Source organism: Oreochromis aureus, linkage group 16 (genome assembly GCF_013358895.1).
Source record: "Oreochromis aureus strain Israel breed Guangdong linkage group 16, ZZ_aureus, whole genome shotgun sequence".
Taxonomy (NCBI): Eukaryota; Metazoa; Chordata; class Actinopteri; order Cichliformes; family Cichlidae; genus Oreochromis; species Oreochromis aureus.
In genome coordinates, this window is record NC_052957.1 from 5,492,572 (window position 1) to 5,520,056 (window position 27,485).

The 27,485-nt window shown below is 39.9% G+C and overlaps 1 protein-coding gene and 1 long non-coding RNA gene across 7 annotated transcripts; one reads left to right on the top strand and one right to left on the bottom strand.

The window, feature by feature from the left end:
- Positions 1-7,529: 7,529 nt before the first annotated feature.
- Positions 7,530-26,231, top strand: LOC116334047 (protein FAM171B-like). 6 transcript variants are annotated; one of them, XM_031757352.2, is made up of 10 exons: positions 7,573-7,631; positions 15,079-15,096; positions 15,249-15,306; positions 20,276-20,509; positions 21,125-21,217; positions 21,314-21,472; positions 22,932-23,102; positions 23,216-23,332; positions 23,535-23,655; positions 24,705-26,231. In XM_031757352.2, exons 2-10 carry the CDS (start codon positions 15,079-15,081, stop codon positions 25,591-25,593), a joined length of 1,860 nt encoding a protein of 619 aa, XP_031613212.1. In that variant the 5' UTR covers positions 7,573-7,631; the 3' UTR covers positions 25,594-26,231. The 6 variants fall into 6 exon arrangements, with proteins under 6 accessions (XP_039455549.1, XP_031613212.1, XP_039455547.1 ...); XM_039599613.1 differs by having other exon boundaries at positions 7,578-7,631; positions 15,079-15,306; XM_039599615.1 differs by lacking the exons at positions 15,079-15,096; positions 15,249-15,306 and having other exon boundaries at positions 7,530-7,631.
- LOC120433436 lies at positions 23,245-23,915 on the bottom strand. The gene is made up of 3 exons (XR_005608561.1): positions 23,686-23,915; positions 23,518-23,598; positions 23,245-23,323 (listed from the first exon to the last, which is right to left on the bottom strand). It is a non-coding gene; the product is annotated as an uncharacterized LOC120433436 (long non-coding RNA).
- Positions 26,232-27,485: the final 1,254 nt, after the last annotated feature.

Sequence of the window (27,485 nt, forward strand, 5' to 3'; positions counted from 1 at the left end):
AATAAGGAAATTGTTACTTGTCCTTTTACTCAGTGTTCTTTTTAATCGCACGCTTACTAAAGTTTTACATCACATAAGTCATTTTCACAATCATTCTACTTTAAAAGATTTCAAGACAGAGCTTATTGTTCTCTGAACTTCCTTGTTTGCTGAACGGCAGGTAAAGTGCATCTTTTTGTTTGTTTGCTTTTGTGTGTTTGTGTTTTCTCTAATGGGCCTCAGATGACTGTTTGCTTAAATTTGGGTCTCAAAGAATCTTTTTTTAATTCTGCCTGTACTCTCCACCCTCTTCTTCTATTGCTCAGGTTGAAGCAGAATTTGCCCGTCTTACATCTGTTGACCTGAAAGGGTTCCTTTTGCTGTGCTTGACCATTATGGAGAGGTTCGTGGAGCTGTACAAAATCAAGAGCGGCATAGGAGGGCTAACTAGGCTCATAAGATGCTTCGAGATGATGTAAGTGTTCAACTGCGAAATCTAATCCTTTGTTTAAGTTTTAGGTTATCCAGTTCAACTGATGAACTCATTGAAAGAAAGCTGATAAGTAAAGTCTGTCATCATATTTCACAACTGGACATTTAGTGTGGTAACTTTTACAGAATCTATGTATATTGGTGGTAGGTTGGATATCATATTCTACTTGAATGTCCTGATAAGCCTGATTCAAAATCTCCAATGATAATCATATATTGATGGAATTATGCATCAAAAAGCTGTGAATTTGGAGCTGTCTACATGCTTCATAAACACTGTTTAAAAAGTGTTTTGTTTTCTTTTTTGACTTCTTTGACCAGAGCCCTACACAAAGGAAGAGGACAGAGGACCTCATTTTCTAAAGGAAGATCCTCACACACTTTCAAGACTGTGAAGGTTAGCATTGTTTCTTTTAGTAAATTTAATAATGACAGCACCACAGTGGATTTTAAATGAAACATGTGGCATCTATGAAACAACAGATGCCACATGATAACATGTGTACTTTTTCCTCACCAAATGTATTATTACAAGATCTTTGACACTGGATTTGGTCTGGGTTTCAGAGAAACTAACTGGCAAGCTAGCATTGATATTATTAGTGTCTTGTGTTTATTCATGTCTTCACCAGGGTCTTTGACATTTCGCTGCTGTACTGTTCACTTCAGCTTTACGTTTGATTTCTCACATTGTATATTGTAATGGCAGAGATATTAGGATATTTAAGGGGCTGCAGTGGCTGCTACAGCTGTGGGGGCAATACTTTGGTGAAATGTCCTGGACCCTGGAAAAGAGACTGTGTAGACTGGGTAAGCAATTAAAGGTTACTGGCCGAGAGTCATTGGGCAGCTGGGTAAAGGTGGATGTTGATATTCAGTGCCAATTATGCAACCTGTTCAGCCATGTCTATATGCTCTTTTTCATGCTGTTAATATAGGGGAAAAATAAACTTTAATCAATAAACTGATTAAAGAAGCATTGTCTATGGAGCCATAATCTGATCCTGTAGTGTAGCTGCAGTTTGCACATTTCATGTATTCTCAGCCAGATTTGGTTTAGAGCACAGCCAATATTTAGCATAAGTAGATTTAAATTCACACACTGGTGATGGCAAGCTACATTGTAGCCACAGCCGCCCTGGGCGCACTGACAGAGGCGAGGCTGCCGGACACTGGCACCACCGGGCCTCTGACCACCACCAGTAGGCAACAGGTGAAGTGTCTTGCCCAAGGACACAACGACTGAAACTGTCGGAGCCAGGGCTCGAACCGCAACCTTCCAATTATAAGACGAACTGTCAACTCTTGAGTCACGATTCAGTCATCCACCCATGTATGTGAATGACTGAATGTGTAAAGCACTTTGGAGTCCTTAGGGGACTAGTAAAGCACTATACAAATACAGGCCATTTACCATTTAAATTGAAAATTTTGTTTGAATTCTGCAATTGAAGACATGCTCAGTTATTTATGAACATGGTCTTTGTTTAAAGCAAGAAATGGATTTGTAACATGGGGTGCATATCTCATTCTGAAAAAACTTTAACAACTAATAAGTGTTACCCAAAGCTAATCACCATCATCCAAAGCATCAGTATGGCTCTTCTTTGGAAAGACATGAATTGTTAAGCACACGGGATATTGTGTAATTGTAATTGTGTAATTTTTTTTTTTTTTGTCTTTGAACCCTTTTATAGCCGACAGGTATTGAAGACACGTTTTCTAAGAGGATGAAAGTTGGCATTGCGATGGTGAAAGAAGAAGACATCATCGATGTGTTGGTTGTCCTTGAGGCGGCAGTAATCCTGTCTAATCTGAGGGATGTCTCAAGTGCCATTTCCATGCTGATGGGCCTTCTTTTTGCCCTCAACATAGACTATCCAAAGGAACTTAAGGACATCTTTGAAGTCATTCAGAACATCCTAATGAACATTGGTGGAAGGCAGTGCATCTCACTAGTGCATGGTCTAAGAAACAGACTCTTGCAGAAAGCCATGCAGAACTGTAATTGTATGATCCTTAGTGTTAAGGACAGTTTTTATTTTACTGTTTGTTTTTTTATTCTTGCAAGTTCTCATTCTCACTTTTGTATGTCACTAAATGACTACACTTTACATTCCAGATTAGACAATTACTCATTTGTTCATGGTTTAAGAAACTTATGTGAACAACAATATAATGGTGGACTTTGCAGATGCTTATCTCATGCAAGTCAGTAGTTTTTCCTTTGTTTTGCAATTGAGCAGACTCAAACTAATGTTTCTGAAATATCCATATTATCAAATGTTTCAGAAGCATGCAGTCATTTTCAGAGATATTGGTTCTGTGGAATTTGTTGCAATTGTAAACGAAGACAAATACAAGAGTTTGATGTCTTAGTTATTATAAACTGATCTTTACTGTCACTTATCAAAGGTTTTGTACTATTTTAATATTTCAAGTTTTATGCTAACAGGTGTGACTGAGCACAATGAAGTTTAAAAATTTTGTAAATGTAAAGAATAACTTTTCTAAAATAGCAAGTGTCCCGTTGATACATTACATTAATGCAGACTTTATGTTGTTACTTCACAAGAATCACTACTGCTCCTAGAGTATTGGTCAGAATTTCATCTTCACCCAAACTGGGCTCAAGACCAAGTTCAAATTTATTGTTTCACAGGAGCAGCCTTTGAGTTTTGATGGATTGTGAGAAAGATGAGCTACGTCACTGATTTTTCTGTTTCTCAGATGACTAAGATGGCACAATAAATGGTGAATGTTGGGTGCTCATGAGTAATTGTCTTGTCATGTTCTTAAAACAAACTTTCTGTATGAAATGATCAGATAGACTTTAATGGAATCTGTGGGGTTTATTTTTTTCTGTAAACAACAACAAAATTAATTTAAAGGAATGTAGATATTTAAACCTGAGATCTAAGATAAACCTAACAGGTAGTTTTGCTGAAATGGATGTTAGAAAGCCAAAAAAAAAAAAAACAAAACTTAAGATGTTTAATACACATTTTTCTTTACATCCAGTCAATCAACTCTGATAATTAAAATGAAACTGATTTACAAGTTCACTCAGCTACCTTAAGGAGCTCAGTTAATTAATAAACTTAAATCAACTTAGCTAACAAATTATGTTAGTTAAGCTAAAATAGATTCCTAAGTTAAAAGAACTACTAAAGTATTTGAATTAACTAAAAAACCCAAGTCAACTGAACTAGGACAAGAGTTTAAACAATAGATTATTTTAATTTAGCTGAAAGGGTTTTCCCAAGTAAAGATGACAATTAAAGGAGTTGAACTGACTAATAAATCTCAGTCAACTAAACTAAGATGAAAGTTTAGACAACATGTGATTTTTCATTAAGATAACAATTGGTTGTGTTATAAGAACAAACTCTATTTCTTGACTTAACTTAAAATTTTAAGGCAGCCCTTTACCTCATATTTTTAAGTTGAAACAACAAGTTATATTTTACAGTGTAGTTGCTGTGAAATCAATTGCTCATGTCCCAGTAACACAGACCAAGAGATCAGTCAGTGACCCCATCGCAACTGCCAGTCACTGCAGAAAAGTGTATATTCTGTAGGGTGCTAGCATTAACAGGTGCTGCACTGAAAAAGGGCCTTCTTTGAATGTTGGCATGACAACGCTGCAAATTACAGGTGAGTTAGTGACCAAAGTACTCTCAGAGTGATAGTGAAACTGTAAATACTGCAAAACCTTTAGTGAGAAGGCAAACAGTTCCCGTTTCCAGTTTACGTCACACTTTTTCAGCTTTCACTATCTCGCTAAGAATGAAATAGTGAGTTCCTTCTGGCAAGTCTTCGTTCTTCATGCAAACTATGGACCACCATGGCTATCAAATTAGCCATGGTGGATAAATTAATAGCTAAATCAAAAGGAGGTTTTTGGTGTGACATCCTGTTTGTGACCAGTTTCATCTAGTTTTTTCCCAGACTTTTTGGGACTTATTATACTGGGAGTCCTACAACAAAATAATAATGCCAAGATCTGTAAATTAGATAGTTTGCGCATTTAGTGTCTTCAGTGTCCAGCTCGTGGCCACTGATCCATCTGGTCCTCCTGTTGTTAATATTGTGTCAAACAGATTCCTACTTAAGGCCACAGTGGTGGCTTTAATACCCATCAGCCCATGTGTGTCCCGTCGCTGACTAATTCACTTTTTAAATCTAGTTTGACCTTTTGTTCAGTAAGGACAAACGGCGGCAATTCAAAGTAATTTCCAATTTTTTTTATATTCCATAATTTGATTTTTGAATAATTTAACAAATAAGCAGTCACAGCTAATTCTTTAAATTCCAAATTGACTTTGCCTGAGCCCATTCCCTGCAGGAGCCCTGTTAAACAAAGCTTTTATCGTGAACGCGCATACACCTGTGTTATCAACTTTACAGAGTTATCAATTTTTGACAATTAAGGAAATTGCTGAAATTTGATTTGGATAGAACTTAATCTGCTATGCAGCTCAGCTTAGACGTGGAGTGGGATTGAAAAGCAGAACACACATTATCAGTGATGTCAGCACAACCCGCTGAGTAAGAGAATGTCAATTTCAGAGCAATTATTGTAATACCACAGCAAAATCAATACTTGAAAAATTCCCTTTAGAAAACATTAGTTTCATAACAATCATCTGTAAGGTCTCCTTCAAAGCTTATATCAAATTATTATTTTAAAAATCTGCTGTTTCCATACTTTTATTTTAATAAAACATCATCAGATTATCTCCAGTCTTCAGCTTTCATTCCCCATTGACTCACGAGAAGCAAATATTGTTCTGCAGATGAAACCACACAAATAAATCAATGGATTTTTGCCTTAGATCTTCAACAATCACGTCTGCTAGTGTGTGCCTTTTTCTGCACTCTCAGAATCCACATGCTGATCTATCTGTGTGCACAGGGCGAAGGATCATCAGCTGGTTTTTATATACAGTACCTCTAAGTGCCTGGGAATGTAGAGCGGGGTACTATTTTGGAGGAGAGGCTAAGAAAAGATAGACTTTAAAGAAATGCCAAATACTGCATCCATCCATTCTCTGAACCACTTATCCAGCTCAGGGTCACAAGGGCCTGGAGCCTACCAATCATCTTATAGTTAGGGCTAACACACATAGTCGGACAAACGTGCTCACACTCACACCAAAAAGGAAATTAGAGGTGCCAATTTTCCCAAAGTTTAAATGTTTGGACTAAAGGTTTTAGAGGGTCTAATCGGTTCTCTAATAACAAAGACCTGACCTGTGACCGCAGCTGGTTTGGGTCAGGCAGCTGTTTACTAATGCATAAACATTTGCAGCAGTAGTGTGCACAGATCTTGGGCACTAAAAGAACAGTGAGAGGATGCTTTTATGTATCAGTGAAGTTGCTGTTAACAACAGTTTCACAAACTATACTTCTGTGAGCACCTTTTGCTCTTCACCACTTTTCTTGGGTACACGTGAACTTTTTAAAGGTACCTCGCCAAGAGGTTTTCCCAGGTGTCTTGAAGGACTTGCTTCAATTCTTGTGTGGATTCAGAGTGTGGTACTTGCTGACATCATTTCATATAATATCATCACCTTCACCTTCTACCCCACCCAGAAGGATGTTTTGATTTAACATTAAAATCAGATCTAAAGTACTCCACACTACATCAGGTGTCTCCAGGACCACACTTTGAAATACTCATACATTCACTCACAGGGTGAAAACATTAAAAGGCTGGTAATTAACCCTGGAATTGGAATGCTCAGCTTAGGGTGCAGAAAGAGGAACTAGGCTTGTTGTTACACTGTCAGTGTGAATAACACTAATATAATGTGCAGTGTGGTGGCTCAGTATTAATTAAAAACGTGAGCTCCTACGAAAACAAAAACATGTCTCCTTGAGATATTTTAAATAATTATTCTTCAAAACTCTTCAACAGGTAACAGCAAACGGGTGGTGGTACAAGAAGTCGCAGAGATGTTGAGGAAATGAATCAAACTAGGAAAGCCTGGAAACACTTTTTATCACAAACATGATCATATTTTTAGGATTCTTGATGATGCTTTGGATTGGCCTTCCTTATACTTTTTGAATCCATGAGTAAACTAGGGTCTCTTTGGATCCGAGTGACTTGACATTCCGGCTGGACATCTGTATCCCTGCCTGCTTTTTGTGACCGCGTGAATTTCTCTCGTGAGAATTAACATTTTAATCTACCAGCTATACATAAAGCCCAGGCCCCTGTTATCAAGAGGGATAACAGGAATGACTACTCTGCCTCGTGTCTCCAGCTGTCCGTGTCCATGCCACAACAGAGTATCATCAAGGTTTTAATCTTTGGATTCAGGTGGTTTCAGTCCTATTGCCACAGGTGAGTAAAACCAAGCCCCTGTAGATGCAGTCTAACTTTACAAACTTTGAGTGTGGTGAGAATATTTGACAATTTGATGTGGATCTGTGAGAGGATGACACTGTTGCAGTCAGTGCTTTAATTTTTGTCCTCCCTCCTGGATATTTTGCAATCAACTGTAAAGCCTTGATATGTTCTGGGTGAGGACAGTTTGGACCAGGGCACACGTGTAATTGGTGCATTGTAATGTAAACTTTCTGAGGATGAGTTTGCATGATCACAAAAAACAGGCAGGCACACGGACCTCTGCACTGACCCTTTGTGCTCACCTTCTGATGATGAATTTAAGCTCTGTTGGAAATACGTCTCTTCACGGTGCTGAGTGGAGTGAGATCTTCCGATTTACTGTGATACTCCTTGGTAATGCTAAAAAATATTGCCTTAGCCTTGAACTTTTTGACCTTATACAGTTAAGGGTGCAGTTAAGCCCAGCCTGATAACAAAACAGCATCGTGGATTTGCTGAACTTGTTTCATAGAACAGTCAAGTTCAATTAGTTTTACCTGTGGAGATCCAACAGTGTTTTGTACAAGGCTGTAAACATTTAGCCAGGCTCTAGTGGCCACTACAGGAACTGCAATGTTTGGCAAACTTGCTGTTGTCATCAAGTGAATATTCAACACCTGCTTTTTATTATTGTGATTTAAAGCAGTTACTGGAATGTGTGAAAAGAGACCTTGACTTGTGTCGCTGCTCATCCAACAGTCCTGACCAGAAATACAAAAAGCACAAAAAAAGACGGATGTGAAGATAAACCTTGGCAGAGGTAAGAGATATTTGAAAACCCAGGTCTTGGTCGGTTAAAGATTAAATCCAGCATGCTGGAAAACAGACCTTGAATTCTTCTTGAAGGCTTTATGGAAATGAGGCAGCTGTCCTTGACAATGCAATTGGATGAGTCCACAAACTCCTCTCAGGAAGTCAGCTGCAGCAGCTTGCTGCAGCTTCACACCAGTCTGAAGCATCGCAGCTGATGCTCAACACGCCAGCTCTATAAATCATTCAGGACACATATCTACTCTAAACCCTGTTATTTCTGTTTTATATATGTCAGTATTCAGCGCTGATGGAAATGAGCTTTTTGTGCAAAAACATCAATTAATGTTCTGTTCTTGTCCTCATCTTTTGTCCTAATCTCCAAATCCACTTCATTTCAGAGACCAAACAATGAAAGGCTCAGCACCCACCCCTGCTGAGAAAAAAGTTGTTTAACAAGCAATCAACAAACATTTTAATCAACAAAAGCCTTAGGGGATGAGTTCCATGTCTCACGATGGATAAATCATAACACTTTAGGATGCACTGAAAGCCGATGTAAATTTGCTCATGTTTAGAGGCTGCAGTGAAAGTATAAGCTAATATAAGAAGGGATGTTCGCACAGAGAATACCCAATGATCTGCAGGGTCAATGTGTTCAGCTTGTGCTATGCTCCTTAAATGAGACTCATTCAATATACATTAACTCAGTTAACCTGGCATTTCTTGCAAAAAACATAGCATGCACAGTGTAACTTCATTTACCCAAAATGAAGTTACACTGTGCTTCAGTCTATCCTGCACTAGGCCCATGAATTATAAATCTACCCACAGATTAAGTAAGTGAAGAGACAGGCCTCCCTCCTCGTCTCACCTTTCCACCCTGAAGCGGACTTACCTTTCTTAAATCTGCTGTGGGCGGGTTAAAAAGTCTTGTCACGTTCTCGTGTTGCAGATGGTTACTGCTAAAGGAACTCACTCTTCTTCACGTTCGGTAACACCACTTCCTTGGCGGCTTAATTGCAGTGTGAGGAAAACTTTCCTCTATGCACGTCCATGGTGTGAAGTGGAGTTCAGGATGTCGAGTCAGGGACAGCTAGCAGACACTTCTGTGGGCCATCACCATGGGGCAAAATTTCACCACTGGCACGGTGAAATATTGCCTTGTGGGCAAGTTTGAGCTCCAATATAGTGCTTATGTGATACAGAAGTGCATTTTAATGCCTTTATTAGTTCCAGAGAGATCCCAGGAAATGAGGGTGAAAGACATTGATCAGACGTATCCCGGCATGTTGGAGGTCATAGTTAGTCTTAAGCCCCAGCAATGCCATTTCCCAGAAATGGGAGGAAAATGGCTTTTTTTTTTAAATGGTACTTGATCGTTTTCTCGGGCCAGTGCTAAGGTAATCTTTTCATAGTTGTACTGAAGTGTGACAATGCCAGATGTGGTTTGTCACTATCAGCTGGTATTTCACCGCAAGATCACAAAATTGTTTTAGTGATATTTAAGTAACCTAAGAAATATGCTTACTAGGACGAGCATATATGAGGCTACCCATGTCAGCCACGGGTTTGTGAAATCCCATTTTGAAGCCTCGACTTTAGCTCTGTGCTCATCACCAGGATGAGGATTGAGTACTATTCAGCAAATGCCAACAAGGATGGGACAATAAAATACTTGAGTTTCATTCCTCAAAACAGGACCGAGATCTAGGACTGGCTGTGCCACAGAGAGTATAAAACTATAAGTTTTCACAGAAATCTATACAGTCCTGTTAAAGGTTTATATAACTCCTGTTTTTCCTTATATAGAAAAATGGGGGCGTGACAGCATACAAATGATATGTAGATTGTTTATAAGGCAAGGCAAGTTTATTTATACAGCACAATTCAACAGCAAGGTGATTCAAAGTGCTTTACAGAGACATTAAAAAACAAAAACAAATAAAAAGCATGATTTAAAATGGAAAAAAAAGTAAGTTTGAAATTTAAGCTTAAAAGTAAAACTGTGTGGATTTGGTGCTTTATTCAAATGTAGCTGAGAACAGGTGAGTCTTCAACCTGGATTTAAATAAACTGAGTGTTTCAGCTGATCTGAGGCTTTCTGGGAGTTTGTTCCAGATATATGGAGCATAAAAGCTGAATGCAGCTTCTCTATGTCTGGTTCTCACTCTGGGAACTGTATACTGAAAAAGCCCCATGGTTCAGAATCTGATTAACTAACACATGCATGGTGGTAAGAACTAAAAAAAAAAACCCACTCCATCGCATCATCTTTAGGATAGTGCCGAGAAATTAGACTACTTCATTATTACTGCTGAAGGTTTATCATGGGGTGTTAGGTGTCAAAACCTTTTCCATATGACTGTATTTGTCAGAAAAATGTATTAAAATGCATTTTAAAATGTGTCAAAAGATATCAGCACCATAAGTACGGATTAAGAAAAGTTCAGTTTAGTGAACTGAGATGAAGCTCAGCGAAATGCTACAAGCCACAGCTGCCTGTGTTAGCATCACCAGCCAAACACTGCAGGACATGATTCAGAGGGAAGACAGTATTAAGAAATATACAAAGGATACGGAGAAGCAATGACCATTACCCGTAGGCTAGAACAGATTAGGTGTATCTGGTCATTGGTCCACCTCGTTCCAGGGAACAATCTTTTTGGACCAATGGTATTCCTTCATTATGTGTTTTGATGTTGGTGGTAAAAAGCCCCTTCTATGCTAACTAAAGTTAGAAAGACTAACTTTAGTTATCAAACCATTTAGTGGCCCCATGTGCTTGTATCAGGGCATCATCACCCTGGTAGTTGGCAGTGTTGAGGAAATGCTTCAGTTGTCTCGGTATGACAGTTTTTAACATCGAGCCCAAGCTCATTAATATTCACATGTCAACATGTATTTCTTTTTGGCACACAAGTAAAAATTAGAGATCAGAGAAACTTCTAATGTTCTCAAAATGTATTCCTGTAATTGATACGAAATTATCTAAACTAAATTCTAGGCTTCTTACTTTTTGACTTACATTAAATAAAAATCCAGTTAGTTTTCCGAAAGCAGATGTGGAGTTTGGAAATCTCTGAAAACTCCCGTGAAGACCTGGAAAGTCTGTTTCAACAGAGCCCTGATGTAACGTCCTGCAATGTCTCCTCTGGAGTAGCACGATCAGTGTTCTTCTTTGCCATTGTTTTAAAACTTCCTTTTAAGTCTTTATTATCTTGCAATAATATTCCACGGCATGTCAGCAGACCCCAAAAGCCATGCTGATGTTGTCAGTATTAATGGCAAGTCATGCACCTGTCTCTCCGGGCAAGGGCTTATTCACTGCGTGACACGCTGTCTATCACTTTGTCATTTTTCCTGTCTTACACACTCACGTCAGTGTGTTGCCTCTGGTCCAGCTTTGGTATTTTGAAAGAGAGCACAGCTGCAAAGTCCTACATTTAATCCGCTCCACCCGCTGGTGTCGCCACCTGGCACGCTTTTGTTTTTTCCAAAATGACAGTGAACAATTAACGGGAAATTAGTCACCATAGCTCAAAGTACTTAAAGTTCCACCACTTGTGATATTGGTAAAACTATATAAATTAATTTATATTTAATTAAAAGGGGATTTAAAAAAAAAAAAAGGCTTCAGTGCAGACAAAAGACAAAAAACTGACTGTTCAGCCCACAAGATCTTTTAATTGTTACTGGCAAGAAATTGAAATTGTAGCTTCACATCAGTGTAGGAAGATACATATATCATTTCTGCGAAGTATTGCAAATACACTTGAACACCGATGCCTCTGAGGTGAAAATACTGACCGCAAGCCATTAAAAACAAAAGAATAATTACACATCTTTGGATTTATGCCAGAATTGTTTGATAATTTAACCCCAGAAATCCAAAGGGACCTTAATTAAATCCCTTTTGTTCAGTTTTTCCTTGACAGTAAGAGCTTGTTGTATAAAGCAAAGTTTTTATTTAAGCTAGAGTCTGAGTCTGTTCCCCGAGTCCTACAACACCTCATATAGCACACAATGTCAAATGTTGCTGCAGCTCGAGGAGGTGGTGGTGTGGATAATGTCTGCTTTTGTGCTGACGTGTTTAAAGACCACAGGAGTTTAAACCTAAGTGTTTTTAAAATATTGTAATGGTTCTTTTATTTATGTTTATATTATTTATGCATTTAGATTGTTCTGTATTTGGATATATGAGGTAAATAAACAGGCACATATATTTCATATGTTTCATTCATTCAATCACACACACATTCATTTTATCTACACCGAAGCACTTTTTCTAACATTCACACACACTCTGATAAATGCATCGGGGGCAACTCAGAGTTCAGACGTGCAGACTGGAGGAGATCGATCCACCGACTTTCCCACTGGTAGATGACCCACTCTACTGCCTGATCCAAAGCCTCCACCCGCACCCTCGATGCTTTTCAGTGTTTCTGAGGAGAACAGAAGGTTTAGTTAGCAATGACACACCATGACCAAGACTCCTGTGGTGATTAATCAAATCCAGCCAGTGTTCACCTTCAGGGTGTTTTTCTTTTTTCTGACTTCACTGTCGTGTCCTAGAGTTTTGGAAATTCAAAATGATGAGAAACTGAGCCAAGTGCGCCTGGGAGAGGATCTGCAAAGTGAGAAGCTGTCCAAGATCAGCAAAAATGCTTCAGTTGAATTTAATTCAGTTTTATTTACATAGTGCCAACAAAAATAGTCACCTGAAGGTCAGGAGTAATGACGAGGAGTAATAAATATATTTGTATTATGATATATATAGACATTTACTGTAATAAGCTGTTTATCGTGATTACAGTACATTTGGAACCAAACAGCTGGAACTCTTACACTTTAGAGTTTACATTTCATGCAGAACATCACCGTTTTTACAGTAAGAAACTGTTATTGTAGATTACATTAGATCTAGATTTGTCAAATCTACAAATCTAGCCACATTACTGTATTTGGCTTCAGTGAACACTGATTAAGGCTGATATTGTACATTATTATTAGTAGTATTATAAAATATTAGTTTATTTCTCAGGCAATGAGTAGTTAAGTTTAGTTTGATTAAAACAAATTTAAACAGACATGTTTCTGCTGAAACATGTCTTTGCTTTATAAAGAGAAACTAATAAACTGCAGCATTGTGTGCAGAAAGACAAAATAGAGAGGCTATCTGTGCTCCGATAAGATTAATAGAAGAAAGCAGTCAGGGATGGAGCAGAGCGCTGGCACAGATTTCCAGGGTGAAAGCTAGCAGATTTCCAAAATAGTCCCCGTAGATGCAGCTATTTATGTGGAGAAATGAACCATTACTGTATCTAATTTGTGGCAAATTGATCCTGGAGGCTGTCATCCATCCTCGTGCTTGTGTGTTTAGACGCCGATTTATACTTTGTCAGAGGGGAATAGAGCTGGGAGGACAAATGTGTCAGCTCACTGCCTCGCTCAGGCTCCTGTCACAGAAGAGCTATGACGGTAAAGAAACCAGCTGGGGAAGGATTCACTCATATTTTGGCAACAGGAAGCTCCACAGGCGGACATAAGTGAGGAAACCAACCTTCAGGTGACATAATGAAGTGAAGCAGGGCATGACTTGTACCTTATTTAATTTCTCGATATTGTTAGCGAGTACAAGACAGGAAAACAAACAAAAACTTAATTATGGTCTGGAATAAAACGACTGCCAGAGTGAAGTGAATAACACTGATGATCTGATTACAATGGAGTGTTCTGCTGGGAAACCTTGACAAGCCAATCACACCCCGACAGCAGTGGTCTCCCCCCAGCTGCACATGAACTCAGAACATAACAAAGATTTGGACAATTCAGCGAGGATGCTGAAGTCCACACTGAAAATAAAGAAAAATAACAAAACTTGAAAATGTGCAGAAAACAAATGGAAAATCAACCACAGTTCACCTAATTAGAAATCTGCGGAGCCTATACGGCCACAGTGTTGTTACGCTGACCTTTCCAGCCCCAAAATTCACATTTCAAACTTTAAAACACACAGAAAAAAAGACTGGAAAAATGTATCTATTACCTCCGTTACGCACAGTGGCCTTTGGCTCACAGCTTTGCCTCTGTACTTGGGAACAAGTACAGATGAAGAGTGCAGCGTGGTCGAATTTTGAATCACTGATTAAAATATTGCTGTAAAAGTAGAAAGAGAAATTTTTAAAAGAGGCCTGAGGCAGAATTAATGTTTAATGAAGGCTTTTAATAGACATGCAAATTTCCACAAATGTATAAATAACCATTAAATAAAGACATCTAGAACTACAACTGAGATTTGAACCATTGCTGCTGCTATCAGCACTGCTCACACTGCAACTACAACTTCATTTAGAAGTAACCGCCTTCAAGGTCAGAGGTTAAACTGCTGTTGTCAAGATAGTCTTTTGAACTGGTAACTGAAATGGAAACGTTAAGTGTCACTTCGTTAACTGACATTGCATTATCCCCATCTAGTGGTAAAAATCATATGATGCAAGTGTTTGCCCACCAAATTAAAACACCATCCAGCACACGATGAAAACACGTGATGACCCTGCTGCTGAGGACTAACTTTGATTCTAATGTAAAGCTACAATAGAAGGAAGGTTGAGCTTTTTACCCGTTACAAGTACATCGCTTAAGTATGATGTGATGATACCCAAATATGGTTCTCTACATCTCTCAAACATTAATATAGTCCTCATTTTTTAACATAAATCATTTGCTTCTAAAACACCATCAAATATCTTTTTATAACATCATTTAGACATTTGTCTGTGCTAATGAAGCTCATCTGTCAGTGCAAATCAACGTATTTTGTCCATTTCATGTTATTAGTTTGTTTGTCTTGTTGAAAATTTTTACATAAGGTTAAAATATAGTACTTGCACTAACAGCAATAACGCTAGCAATATTAGTAAAGATGACATGACGATTGCATAAAAGAAAAGTTTGAAAAGTGCATCAGAATAAAAAGAAATATAAATAAATAAAAGAGATAAAAACATTTTGCAGTGCTTATAGAATTAATACAGTCCGAGTAAAAGTTAAATAAAACAAATAAAAACTATTTTTTTTATTTAACTCTTACTATTATTGTTAATTAAAAAACAATATACTTTGTTTTTTAATATTTAGAAATATCTCGGGTTAATAATGTGCTTTACATTAAATAAATAAATATTGATAAAAAAAATAATTTTAAAAAACCCTTGGAAAAAAATAAAGTCAGTCAAGGTTTATAAGAACTGATTTGCAAAAAAATAAAAATGTATCGGGTCGAATGAGTGGAATAAAAAACTGAATTAAACCCATTAAATTAGATGGATGGATAGATGGAGGGGCTCTCGGTGGAAGGGGGCGGAGTTTCCTGCGCTGTTTGAAGGGTGGCTCACAGAAAAGTAGTTGGGATGGCAGCGGAGTGAGCATCTTTGTTCTTGTGTACTTTGTAGATGAAACCTGGACCTGTGGTGAGTAAAAACGAGGCTCTTTGAAAGTCATGCGCCTGCTGCTTTGCGTGTCTCTGCTGTGCTCGCTGGTTTTATGCAGCCGCGGAAGGGCTGAGTTCACTCCGGCTGCGGGACACCCTCTGCATGCCGATGATGGGAACTTTTCAAAACAGGATCCCAGGAAACAAGAGCCCTTTCAACTCCAACAGCAAGTGCTGGAGCCCAGGCCAGGTCGGTATAACGTCGATTTAAAGTTTACACTCTGTCCTCTGTTTAATGTTTGAGGAGCAAATGAACTGCATTACATCATGAGAACATAATCGTTGTTTTTAACAGTTCTTTTTATATATTTATGCTCCATCCATCTTCCCCAAAAGGCTGCAAGTACCATATTATAGACTAAGAAATCTTTATTGAGCCGGCTTAGACCATCTGTATGTGGATTTTCTCACAAATCTGCAGATCTGCTCATGAGCAATAAGTGATGTTGGATCTTCCTGCTGCCAACTCATGAGTAAGGTGTCTCCATCTGTCTCCTTTTAGCGCATCGCCACCAACAGGCACAAATTTGATCATTTTGCGTGCACATTATTTACAACATTATGACAGTATTAACATATTAAAGTGTTCTGGGATTTGGCCAAAAAGCGTATCAAACACATGCTTGGAATACAGCTCAGACGGCTCTCGATATCAGCTCACTCTAGATTATAATTCAATGCAAATCATCTGCTGGCGCTACAGCAGGCTCATTCTTCTTTTTAACTTGTTCAGTTTGTCTCCAGCTGAGCTGTTTTAATTCACGACATTTAAGTGAGAATCTGCTTTCGGAAGCTCGTCTGTTCTTCTCCCTCGCTCGCAGACACGCTTGAGCTTTTCGTGACAGACTTTCTGCTTCCAGAGGAGCTGAAAGAGGGATTTGTGACCTCGCTCTTATCAACTGATTTCATGACTTATTCATGCTGATGTAGGAGTGCATTACCATCACATGATCCCCCGGTCTGTGTTGTTGACTACAACACTTGGAAATGTACCCAAGCATGCTGTCGTCTCTGGCCATCCCTCCCCCCGTCTGCAGGCCTGCAGCTGAGTCAAGACAAAACCACGTCCTCTTTGCTTCCCTGTCCCTTCAGTTCCAAGTAAACTCTCAGGGGGTACAAATACCCACTTTCCACTTGAGCTAAAAACAACCCCCCCACCCCCACAAATACAGATGGCCTCTTCACCCACACTGAGATTAACGTCTTCATTGTTGTTCCCTTCAGAACGAGCAGATCGGCAGACTTAACGATTTAATCATTCGGCCTCTGGGAGCGTTGTAATTATTTGACAATCATGACCAGGAGGCATTTTTAGAACATCAGCCCCTACTTCACTAACCAACCTCCAACCTCCAATCTAATCTTTTTTTTTAATGTCTCAAACCTTTGTTTGGTTTGATATTGCTGACCTATGCTTGTTTCACCCCACGTATTAAAAAGGTTTAATTGTGTTGTCGTCCATCAGTGGAATATATGGCCTAATTCCAACACATATACAGACAAATGTGGGGGAGGGGGGGCCACAACAGATAAGTCCCTGTGGGACCATCTGTCTGGTCTGAAAACTGACCAGTCAACATGTTTGTGTTCCTTCCTGTGGATCTCTGATTGTTGTTGTCATGTCTGATAAAAAGAAAAAGGTGATAATGTGGTGATGCGTGTCAACATTTAGCCAGAGACAGAGTTTTCAGTCATTATCGCCCACTTTAATATTTCACTTCAAATCTGCACATATTTATAAAGTAAAGCTTTGTGGAATTCTTTATTACTTTTCTGTGGAGGATGATAACACCATTCCAGCCACACAACGTGGAATCCATTCCTCATCTGCACTCACTGACCTCAGACGGCCCACTTCATAAACCTGGTTCAGTTCGCCAAATGGGGAGATTATAGTAATCTGGCACGAAGCACCTCCACTACAGATTTAGTGACCCCCTTCTGTTATGCTTGGCCACTAAGGCGGAACACACATGAAGCGGAGGCTGCCTCTCCCAACACAAGCCTCCTCGTGTCCATCTGCACTGGTGTAAGTATCTCAGTGGGTTGACGATAAAACAGCCAAATGGACATGTTTGTTTCTCATTGTGGCTGAAAATAAGGAGCTCTGGGCAATTGTCTGCCTCTGATCGAAGAGAATTGTTTGGGGCAGTGATATGGCTTGATGTGGTTATCTGGCTTTGGCACTTGGTGAAACACTGGGAAAGCTGGTCGCATAAAGCTTCATGAGTTTGCAGTAAACCTTTGGCAGCTCCTTTGGAAGCAGGATTATAAGCAATCAAAGCAGCAGCGATTTCATCCGCTGCTGCTGTCAGAGTGGTTTTGTCACCATTAGAGAAAGATCCTTATGGCATTAGATCGCTGCTGTGGCAGTAAGCAACACTTAGCCATTAATAAAAAGTGTTATGAAGGCATTTTCATGAGCTCATGGTGAAAAATAACTACAGAACTGATGATGGTCCAGCTGTTGAGATTTACGGCTCCCCAGACTCACTTTCCCGGCTACACCAGAGGTGCAGCTCAGTTGACAGTGTTTATTACAGTGCATAAGGTGAAGGAAGCTAATGTAGCGCTGTGCAGCCCTTACCACAGTGTTGCATCTGTACACAATAAGCCTCTTGGCATGGAGCATTTTCTTTTTCAGTGGCTTTATTATATTTGATATGGGTCACTGGGCTCAGATGTTTACAGCTATTCTGTGCAATCATCCATTTGATTTCTTTTTCTTCAGTAAATATGCGCTGCTTTATCCTCGTGCTTTGTAAGCTACCGTGACAGAAAGATGGATCCACAGATTTTTTTTTTACTCCATTGATCCACTGCTTGTGTTTGGATTGTTGAACTTGGCTGTGGAAAAAGTCACAATTTAAAGATGCATTAATTGATTTTTTTTGCCACTTAGCAAAATACGATATGAGCATTAGCACCTAGTTGCCTTTTCACACGCTCAACTCTGATATTCACCTGAAGGTACCTGACACGTGTTACTCCAACTCCTATAGAAAAAATAGTGTGCGGAAACGCAAGAGTGAGGACCCACATAAGGGATGCAGACTTAAAACCAAAAGTGAGCTGTTTTATTTGGGATGATGCAGACTGATAGAGTCCAAAATAAAATCCAAAACGAGAATACAAAGAAGAAATCAGGTAGGGTGCTCAGCACACACTGCTCACTGAGGGGACTGAGGGGAGGGCAGGACTATTTATACACAAAGTGATAATCAGGGAAGTGGAAACAACTCAGGGAACAAGACACAGGCGTAGATAATTCGAGACAGAAAATAAGGCTCGAAATCAGGCACCATGGCAGATATGTGGATCTGTAACAGCTCAATAGGTAGTAGCAAACTTTGTCTGCCGTTTGGCGACGAGCAGAGCTGCAGTGTGCAGCGCTTCATAGCCTCTTCTGAAACCATGTCCACTGGAGGGGAAGACACTAAAGCCTACAATATGTAAATAATTAAATCTAACAAAATGCATTGGATTATCTGTGCCAGATATTTATTTTAGCTATATGCTAGTGAGTTACTGTAGTTAAAGAAATTGCTGATATAAAAATGGTACTCTGAACTTTCTAAATTGTCCACATTTTCCTGCAGTAAAAATTGTCAAGATACGTTCAAAATGATTAATCTATACAAATACAGTAGTTTAAAATTGAAATTTATATGTTTCATTTATTAGTGGCTGCACATACACATGATCGGGTTTTTCTGTATCCACCTTTGTGCCCATCAGAAAGCCATTTAAAGTGCATGACCACACCGCAGCCCAGACCATAGACTGTATATACAAAATGGCTGTAGCTTCCCAGTCTCAAATGCAAAGTTAGTGCAGAAAGACTTTCAACCTTTTCTTGTATTCTTTTCATTTTCCAGCGGGAGGAGGCTGATAAAAACGTGGTAAAAAGACAGTTTTTTAAAAGAATCTGATTGCCTTGACCTGCTTTGATGATCTGTGGAATCAGTACACACTTCACTGGGAAAATCATCAAGTTCATTTTGAACGTCACCGCCGACATTAGGGTAAAGAAAAAAGGATTACTAAGCAATTGATGTCTGTGTAAGTGACATATAGCTTCAAAAGCCACAATAGTGACAGTGAAAATGCTTAATTTGAGTCTTGACTTGTCCTCTTTACCAGGACTAACCAATGGACCATGTCTAGGTGCCTAAATATATATTTTGTATACATTCACTGTAGAAGACAGAATTGACGAAGAGATACTTTGGCATGAAACAAAAGCAGCCGGGAGCCATGAATCGTTTTCTTCTCCAGGGTGGGCGGGGCCTTATTGAGCTCTGTCTCTATAAACACGACCTTGTGTGCACAGCTACGTATTGAGGATTAAAACAAAAATGAACAGCTAAAAGAGGCTAAAATACTCTAATCTTGTTTACGGATTTGATCCAATGCTTAAATAAATATTTTGATTAGTGTAGCTTAATGCATCGGCTTCATCCTTTAGTCAGTGGTTCTTGTTTGGCTGTGATGGATTACTGAGTATTTTGTATTGTTATGCAACACTTTGCCCCTCAGAAGTCTCCATTAACCTTTTTATTGGGTCTCGGTGTTCAGTGTGAAAGTGGCTAATTGGGTAAGGTGCCTAAATGGGATTCTGTGGCTGCTGCTTGAAACATGTAATGATTAGGAGACTCTCACAAGAATTACAGTATTGAAAATATGTACCCTAGGCAGCTGTCTGCATGCTGATGTGGCAAAATGTTGCCGTGACTGCATGCTTTGCTGGACTAATTGCCCACTTTCAGCATTAGCATTTGTGTCCCCCTCTCTACAATCCGCTGGGATTAATTGATTGATGCCCTCGAGGGATTCTGTAAACTAATTTTCTTGTTGTTTTGTCAATAATGTCTCGTCCAGGTTAATTAGCACTGCAGCCACCTCTATTCTGCTGAAATATTAAAGCTCAGTATTTTAAGCTTTTAATGTTCATGGAGCTTAAAATGTTACATTTTGTTCAGAGAACATCAGAAACCTGCTCGTTCAGGGGTTGCAGTGATGCACTCTTACATATTTTCACCACCTCATCATAACTTATATAAACTTGCAGATGCAAACTGTCACATTTGGCAGAGCTGCAGCCATTACTATGCTCCCATCATTTTGTGAACCTGCAGTATTTGGTTTTCTTTCCCCAGGTTCTACCTTCAGCTTGAAGGTCCAGGTGAATGATGTGCTGAGTCGTCAGTACCTGAGCCAGGCAGTGGTGGAGCTCTACGTCAACTACACCAAGACCAACACAGCTCTTTCTGGGGAGGATGGCGGGGTCTTGTTTCACGTACCTTACCACACTGGGATGCTTCTCACAGTTGTGGCCTGCCAGGATGGCTACATTTGCACACTGCTGCCTTGTAAAACCGACAAAATGCCAAGTGTGTCATCTGTTCAGTGTGTTTGCACTTTGTGTGGATGTGTTTTTTTTCCCATGCTAGCTCTCATTTTGAAATTTAGCTCAGCTCAAACCATTTATTCTTTGGTTATAGCTGAATGTCACATGTTTACACCAGCACTGCAGAGAGAGTAGAGAATTGTGGGGTTTTTATTCCATCATGAAATGCAACCAGGGAAAACACTTTGATTCATGCGCACTTCTTTCTGAACGTTCTCTGTTAGTGCAAGGCCAAACGTTCCTCCACCTTTCTTGCATTTGACACCTAATTAGCTTTTCCTGGCTTCTGCAATCTGTCCGGGATTATTTTCTGACCCACATCTGGAGTATTTGCTTCTTTTGCTCCTCTTCCACATTCAATGCTACATTTTTCCTTTTAACTAAAGCTTTGAATTGAAACCTCTTTAAACCTGAGCTATTGTTGCTGTAAGCCTCTTCCAGAAAAAGGCTTTTCCCTTTGCTTGTATCGTTTGAGGGGACAGTATTAGAATTGAAAAAAATAAAATACCACACTGCCATCTAGTGGAAGAAAAGTAAACCATAGTGTACTAATGCTAATTTGGGTTCTTTCCTCCTTTTCTCTTTGTCACTGCTGTAGTATTTTCATCAGTGACATTATCACTTCAGGGTCTGAATCAAGGGAACATTTGGCTTTTTGAGGATTCTGTCCTGATCACTGGGAGAACATCTGGTACTGTATAAGCTGTTAAAGTCACTGATGCTCCTGCTCTCTGTGATAAGGAAATGTAATGTCGTTACAAATGTTTTCTATCATTTGCTTCATCAGATGCTTCATCCCAGCCTGTGGTCAGTTTTCCTAAAACCCTGCTGAACCTGACGCACAGCAATAATATCACCTCTGTTAAAGCCTTCTTGACCATTCCCAGGCTGACGTCAGAGCAGGGGGGGTTCTTGGACACTCGAGGCATCATGAGCAGTAAATCTGGTATTTAGATGTATTTTTTGTTCTGCAAAAGCATGAATAGTAGGCTGTAGTCAGAGTTACCACGTGTCTCACAGGTGCACTGCATTCATTCCTTTTTCCTTTATACTTCATTATGTCTGCGTTTGGGAGCAGCGTGGTGGTGCAGTGGTTAACGGTGCTTCACAGCTAGAAGGTCCCGGGTTTAAACCCAGCAGTGGCTGGAGTCTCTTTGTGGAGTGTGCATGTTCTCTGCAGGTACTCGGGCTTCCTCCCATGAGGTTAGGTTCATTCTAAACCGACTATAGGTGTGAATTTGAGCCTGACTGCTGGTCCAGCTCTCTGTGGTAAATGGACTGCTTCTTTTACAGCACTTTTCTACCATGCTTGAGCGCTCAAAGCACTTTATACTATGAGTCTCATTCATAGGAGCACATTTTTTCTATACCTAAGTGCTTTCTATCTAACATTCACCCACATTACGCTCTGAAACCCATCGGGAACAACTCGAGGTTCAGTATCTTTCCAAAGCATGCTTTGGCATTCATACTGGAGCAACAGCAGACTCCGAGGTGCACCATACGTTTTGCCCCGTGACAGCTGGGAGAAGCTTCAGCTGCCTGTTTGACCCTGGATGGAAATTTTGTTGATTCATTTAAAAAGTTACTTAATTTTTCTGCCTACGCTATGACCAGTGTGGGAAATTGTCACCACAAAGCCACAAGCTATGCATATTTTGACAGAATATCATGGAAACGAAACAGAAAATGAAATGCAGCTCCAACAAAGGCCGGGAAACTACTTTTAACTGGGTGAAGTTGGCGGGAGGTGATTGATCGAGTTTCCTTGAGAGTTATTTTTTAATTTCGTGTTGTGGAAAAAGTGATGTGAAGTGACACAGTACTGCACATGGGAGCCTCAAAAGAAACGTGTGATCTAAAAGACGTCGGATGCTGATCTGTGGATGCACTCCCACTGAAACCCACAGATGATTAGCAGACAGACAGAACGGCAGCTGAAATGAAAGTAACAGCGTGAAGAAGTACTGGGGCACAAAAAGGGAATACATGAGTACAAGAAGAGCCGCACAAGAACATAAAAACAAACTTTCTGCTTGTCACATATATTTTTTGATTGAGTTGTTGAAATTGCCTTAAAACTTAATTTATTTTCCTTCACATGCTGAACTTTGGCACTATCTTGTGGTTCTAAACACATAAATACACGTGAAATTTTGGCTTGAAGCAGCTTTAAGGCCTTAGAAATTACACAGTCACATCAGTTTTGAATGGGTAACAATTATTTATAAGTTCTACACAGATTTAAGGAGTACTAAACTACAATACCACAGCTGTATTACACTAAAGTGTTATTACATCAACCTTTTCTTCAAGAAAATAAAATAAAAAAGCCGTGGGAGCTGAATTTGCCCAGAGCACATATAAGCCTGCTCTTCTCTTACACATTTATTAATGCCCTGTAGGATATGTCAGTGTGGAGTTAAGCCCGGTGGCGGCTGTCAGCGTGCAGCTTTTCTCAGGAGACACGGAGTTACATGTGACTGGGCCTGTGCAGATGAACCTCAACATTCCCGACAGCTTCAGACTTCAGTCTTCGAGTGTTATTCCAGCCTGGTTCTTTAACCGGACCACTGGTGAGTAGAAATCATAATCACACACATACTAACGCCCCACTCATCTGATAAGTCATTAACATAAGTGCGAGAAAAGAGGATATAAGTGTAAAGGTGTTGCTGGGTCTCTTCAGGGGGATGGATGAGAAAAGGATTAGGAAAGGTGGCGTCAGTAGATGGAAGACTCATGTGGACATTCACAGCTCCTCATCTCGGCTACTGGATCGCAGCACCGGTGTCATCTAACAGAGGTAAAAGTCACTTTTAGCAATACAGAGTTTCATATATTTTCTGCACTGGAATAATTAATAAAATTGGATTTTATGATTATATTAATTTCATTATTCACAACCTTGGAAGGCAGCGACTAATATTACATATTATTACATATTGTATCATATTTTATGTTTTCTATTCTAGACTCTTTAAAAGTCACCTTCTGATCTTCTTCAGGTTTCTTTGAACTTGCCATTCCCATTGACTTCATCATACGGCATTCCTTTTTCCTGATGGTTCTCTTTGGAGGGACACTCGTTATTATCATCTCTCTTCTGGTTGGATTATGTTATTGCAGGTAAAAAGAAAAGGGAAAAAATCCACCCACCCCAACATTACAGCCACCTGCCATATACTGTGTAGGAGCCACCTGCGCCACCACATCAGCTCTGACCTACTGAGATGTGGACCTGAAACCTGTGGCGAAGTCCTTTAATGCCTAGTAGCAGGATGTTTGCAGTGGGTCATTTGGGTCCTGCAGGTTTTCATGTGGGAACTCTGTGGATCAGAGTTGCTCTGGGTCAGTGCTTTGTCCTCTTTGATGGGATTTGCAATGTAGCAGAATCCTTTATTTTCAGAATAGGAAGATCTAAGACAGGGTTGGCGAACTCCAGGCCTCAAGGGCCGCTGTCCCGCAGGTTTTCGATATCACCCTGGGTCAGCACACCTGAATCAAATGACTAGTTCATTACCAGGCCTCTGGAGAACTTCGAGACATGTTGAGGAGTTAATTTAGCCATTTAAATCAGTTGTGTTGGACCAAGGACACATCTAAAACCTGCAGCACATCGACCCTTGAGGTCTGGAGTTCTGACAAAGCATCCCAGTTTGGCCCACTTAACTGCTTTACCTTTGTTAATAATGACAATGTTATTACAAAGAAGTGAAAATGGCTGGAAGGTTAAAATATTCTTAGACTTAGACAAACTCCCTGAATCATAAAGATATGAAAAATAGTTTACTTACAGCAATTTTGCTGTCATGACATGCACATTGCAATTACCTGATGATAGTGACCAGAACAAAAAATCAAAAATGCTGTCCCGTCTCTAACTTTCAGTATAACTGTGTCCTATATGGGCTATCACTTAAAAGTCACAATATACTTTTAAGTGAATATTTCACTGAAAATCCTCGATCAAATATTCATACTGTGGTCATGTAGCATCACCCAGTTCTGCATAATACAGGTAATGACACGTGTATCATAAACACACTTGCTGGGCTCAACAGGACTATCAGGCACGAGCTGTTGATAGTTTTCTGTGGCGTATTCCTTTAAAGAATCAAAAATTAATCTTAAATTTACCCAAATAATCATTTACTAATGTCCTGGTTTATCTGCAGGTGTTCCTCTGGTGAAACTAAAGCAGCAAAGATCCTACCAGTGATGACAAAAGACCAAAATACTTCCACATGTGATGATGATCTCTTTGAAGTATCTTCAGGGAAAGCTTCTCATTCACAGGACCAGCAACCTGAAGAAAAGGGGGACAGTAGACACAATGCTTCTTTCATAGCCAACACCAATGCTGTGGCCATTATGCTGGAGAATGATCTGAACACGGACCCGAATGATTTGACGTGTTCACACAAGGCTTCAGAACAAAGAGTTTCTGTATCTCTGACAGATAATTTGTTTTTCTACAACCAGCCTGTTGCAATTCTTCACACTCCAGCTTTCTTCCATTTAGAGGAGCAACCAGAGCAGGCCCAGTGGAGCAAGTCAGCCACCCTGCCCCGTGCAGGGGCTTCAAATGGTGCCGCCACAGAGCCTTTGAGTAAAGAAAACTTAACCCAGACACAGACAAAAGGTCCGCCTGAGACCCAGAACCAGGCAGCAGAAACTGAAGACAAGCTTGGAGCTTCAGGTGGCTCCCAGACAGCAACCCCCACCAACACATCCAGGCTCCCAGAGTCAGTGTCAGTGCCTGGGACATTACATAAAATCTTGGACAGCAGGCACTCGGTGCACGGACAATCCAATATCTCCTCACTTCAGCCTCCTCGGGCCTGGTTCGTCTCCCTGGAGGGCAAGCCCGCAGCTGAGATCCATTATGCTGTGACTGAGCAGCAGAGGAGACGGAGACCAGTCGAGAGTCGAGAGACCAGTTTAGACTCTGGGGTGGACATGAGCGAACTGAACCAGACGTCTGGCAGGAGGGCGGTAACGCTGGAGCGAAACGCTACTTTTGTCAAAAGCGCATCGAGCAGTAAACATACGTCTGCACAGTGACTTATCTCTAACTGCCTTATTACCCATATCGCTCCAAGTTTGTTAATAAACAGCATCACGTTTGTATCACAGGGGACTTATGTTATTCATCAGATTCAGTGCATTTCTGCCATAAGACCTCATAATGTCTGCATTTCAGCTACTGTACATCTAGAAGAGTCCACATTTCACAACAGAGCCTGTGGACTTGGTGATCGTTCCCTGTGGATGTAACAATACGTGTGCTTTTAACAGCTTCTAACCTGTGTATGCACTCAAAGACTAATGTATAATATTATAGTAAGATGTTGTATATTCCTTTATTTTGTGTTACATATTTCTGTTTTCATGTAAATTGTTAACCTGATATAAAATACCTGACCCTGGTGATGTTGTTTGTTCATCAGAGGGAAAATGTAACATATGCTTGCTTCTGTGTTAATGCAGGAAAAATACATCCATTCATTTTTTTCTATTTAAAGTCATATAAAAAGTCATGGTGATGTGGGAGAAGCTGTTGGGGAAAGAGGTGGGGTACAGGTGGGGTAATCAGTCTCAGGACTAACACAGAGACAGACAAACATTCACACTCTCAGCCTGTTCAGGATCCCCAATGGACCAAACCCCATGCAGGTGTTTGGACTGTGGGAGGAACCCATGCACCAAAAAGACAAGCCAGATCTCTCACAGACAGGCTCCAGGCTGGATTCATTCTTGTTGCTGTGAAGCAATAGTGCTAACTAACACCACGATAATAGCCAGTACTGTCACAACCTGGCAACTTTGAGCCATGACAAAAGGTGAACACACCTTTAGGGTGTGCATGTGTGTGGAAATGTATGTGAGTGTTGTAAATACAGTGAATTACAAATAGCAATAGAAAAACAAGTGGAACACAGAGTGTGAGGGGAAACAGGTCCGTGTGAAGCAGGAAGGAAGAAGAAAGGGCCAATACAGAGCCCAGATACTGCCTTTTGGCTTGAGCCACTAAAGTCCTGAAACACATGAAGGAAAGGTTTAAAGTAAGGATGGTCAGAATATGTTCTATTTAAAATTACAGACCTGAAAACAGCTAAACTGCCAAAACAGAAACAGAAAAACACGTCTGTCGGTTAAAACATTTTTATAGGGAGTTAAAATGTTGTTTTTGCCTTTCATCACGCTCTCTATTCTAAAAATGCGGAAATAAAGATATAATTCAGAACATATACATTCAGAATTATGAGCCAATTGTTAGAAACCATCACTGGCTGACGTCTCACTTACCCACATTTCTTTTACTTCCAAGGAGCCAGACTTTCGTGTTATTTTTCCTTTTTCTTTGGACATCGGATGCGTTTTCACTCATTTTCAATCCAGTCTCATACATCTGACCATTCTCAGATGATTTTTTAGGCTGCTAAACTAGGAATCAAGATAAAAATAAGGTCCTGAGATGCATCTGCCCTTTCAGTTGTTCCGTCTGCTTTTCATTAAAACCTCTTCAGAAATGGTCGCAGTGGAAGGGCAGCTGTGACAAAGCCATTCTTGATGAGAAAAGGCTGAGGTATGCAATTTTACACAAGAACTATTCTGAAAATTAGTCCAACAGTCTTATGTTGTGATGTTTGTTTTAGTTCAAACTGCCAACTTATACGGAGAGGAGAGAGGTACAGCTATAAAACACCTCAATATTACCTACATGGACCTCAACATTATTGAAGCAGTGTGGGGTCATCTTGCAGGAGGACAGAACAAAAGGCAGAAAAATCCAAAGAAGAACTTTTTAAATGACATTGTCCAAAAAAACAAAGCCTGAGAAGTCTACTCCTGAAGAGTAAAGACATTACAGGAAAGCTTATTTAAGAGTTCAGGCTTGTTTAAAGAATAAAGGTGGTCTTACGAAATGTGGTCCTTCAAGCTTTTCAGAATTG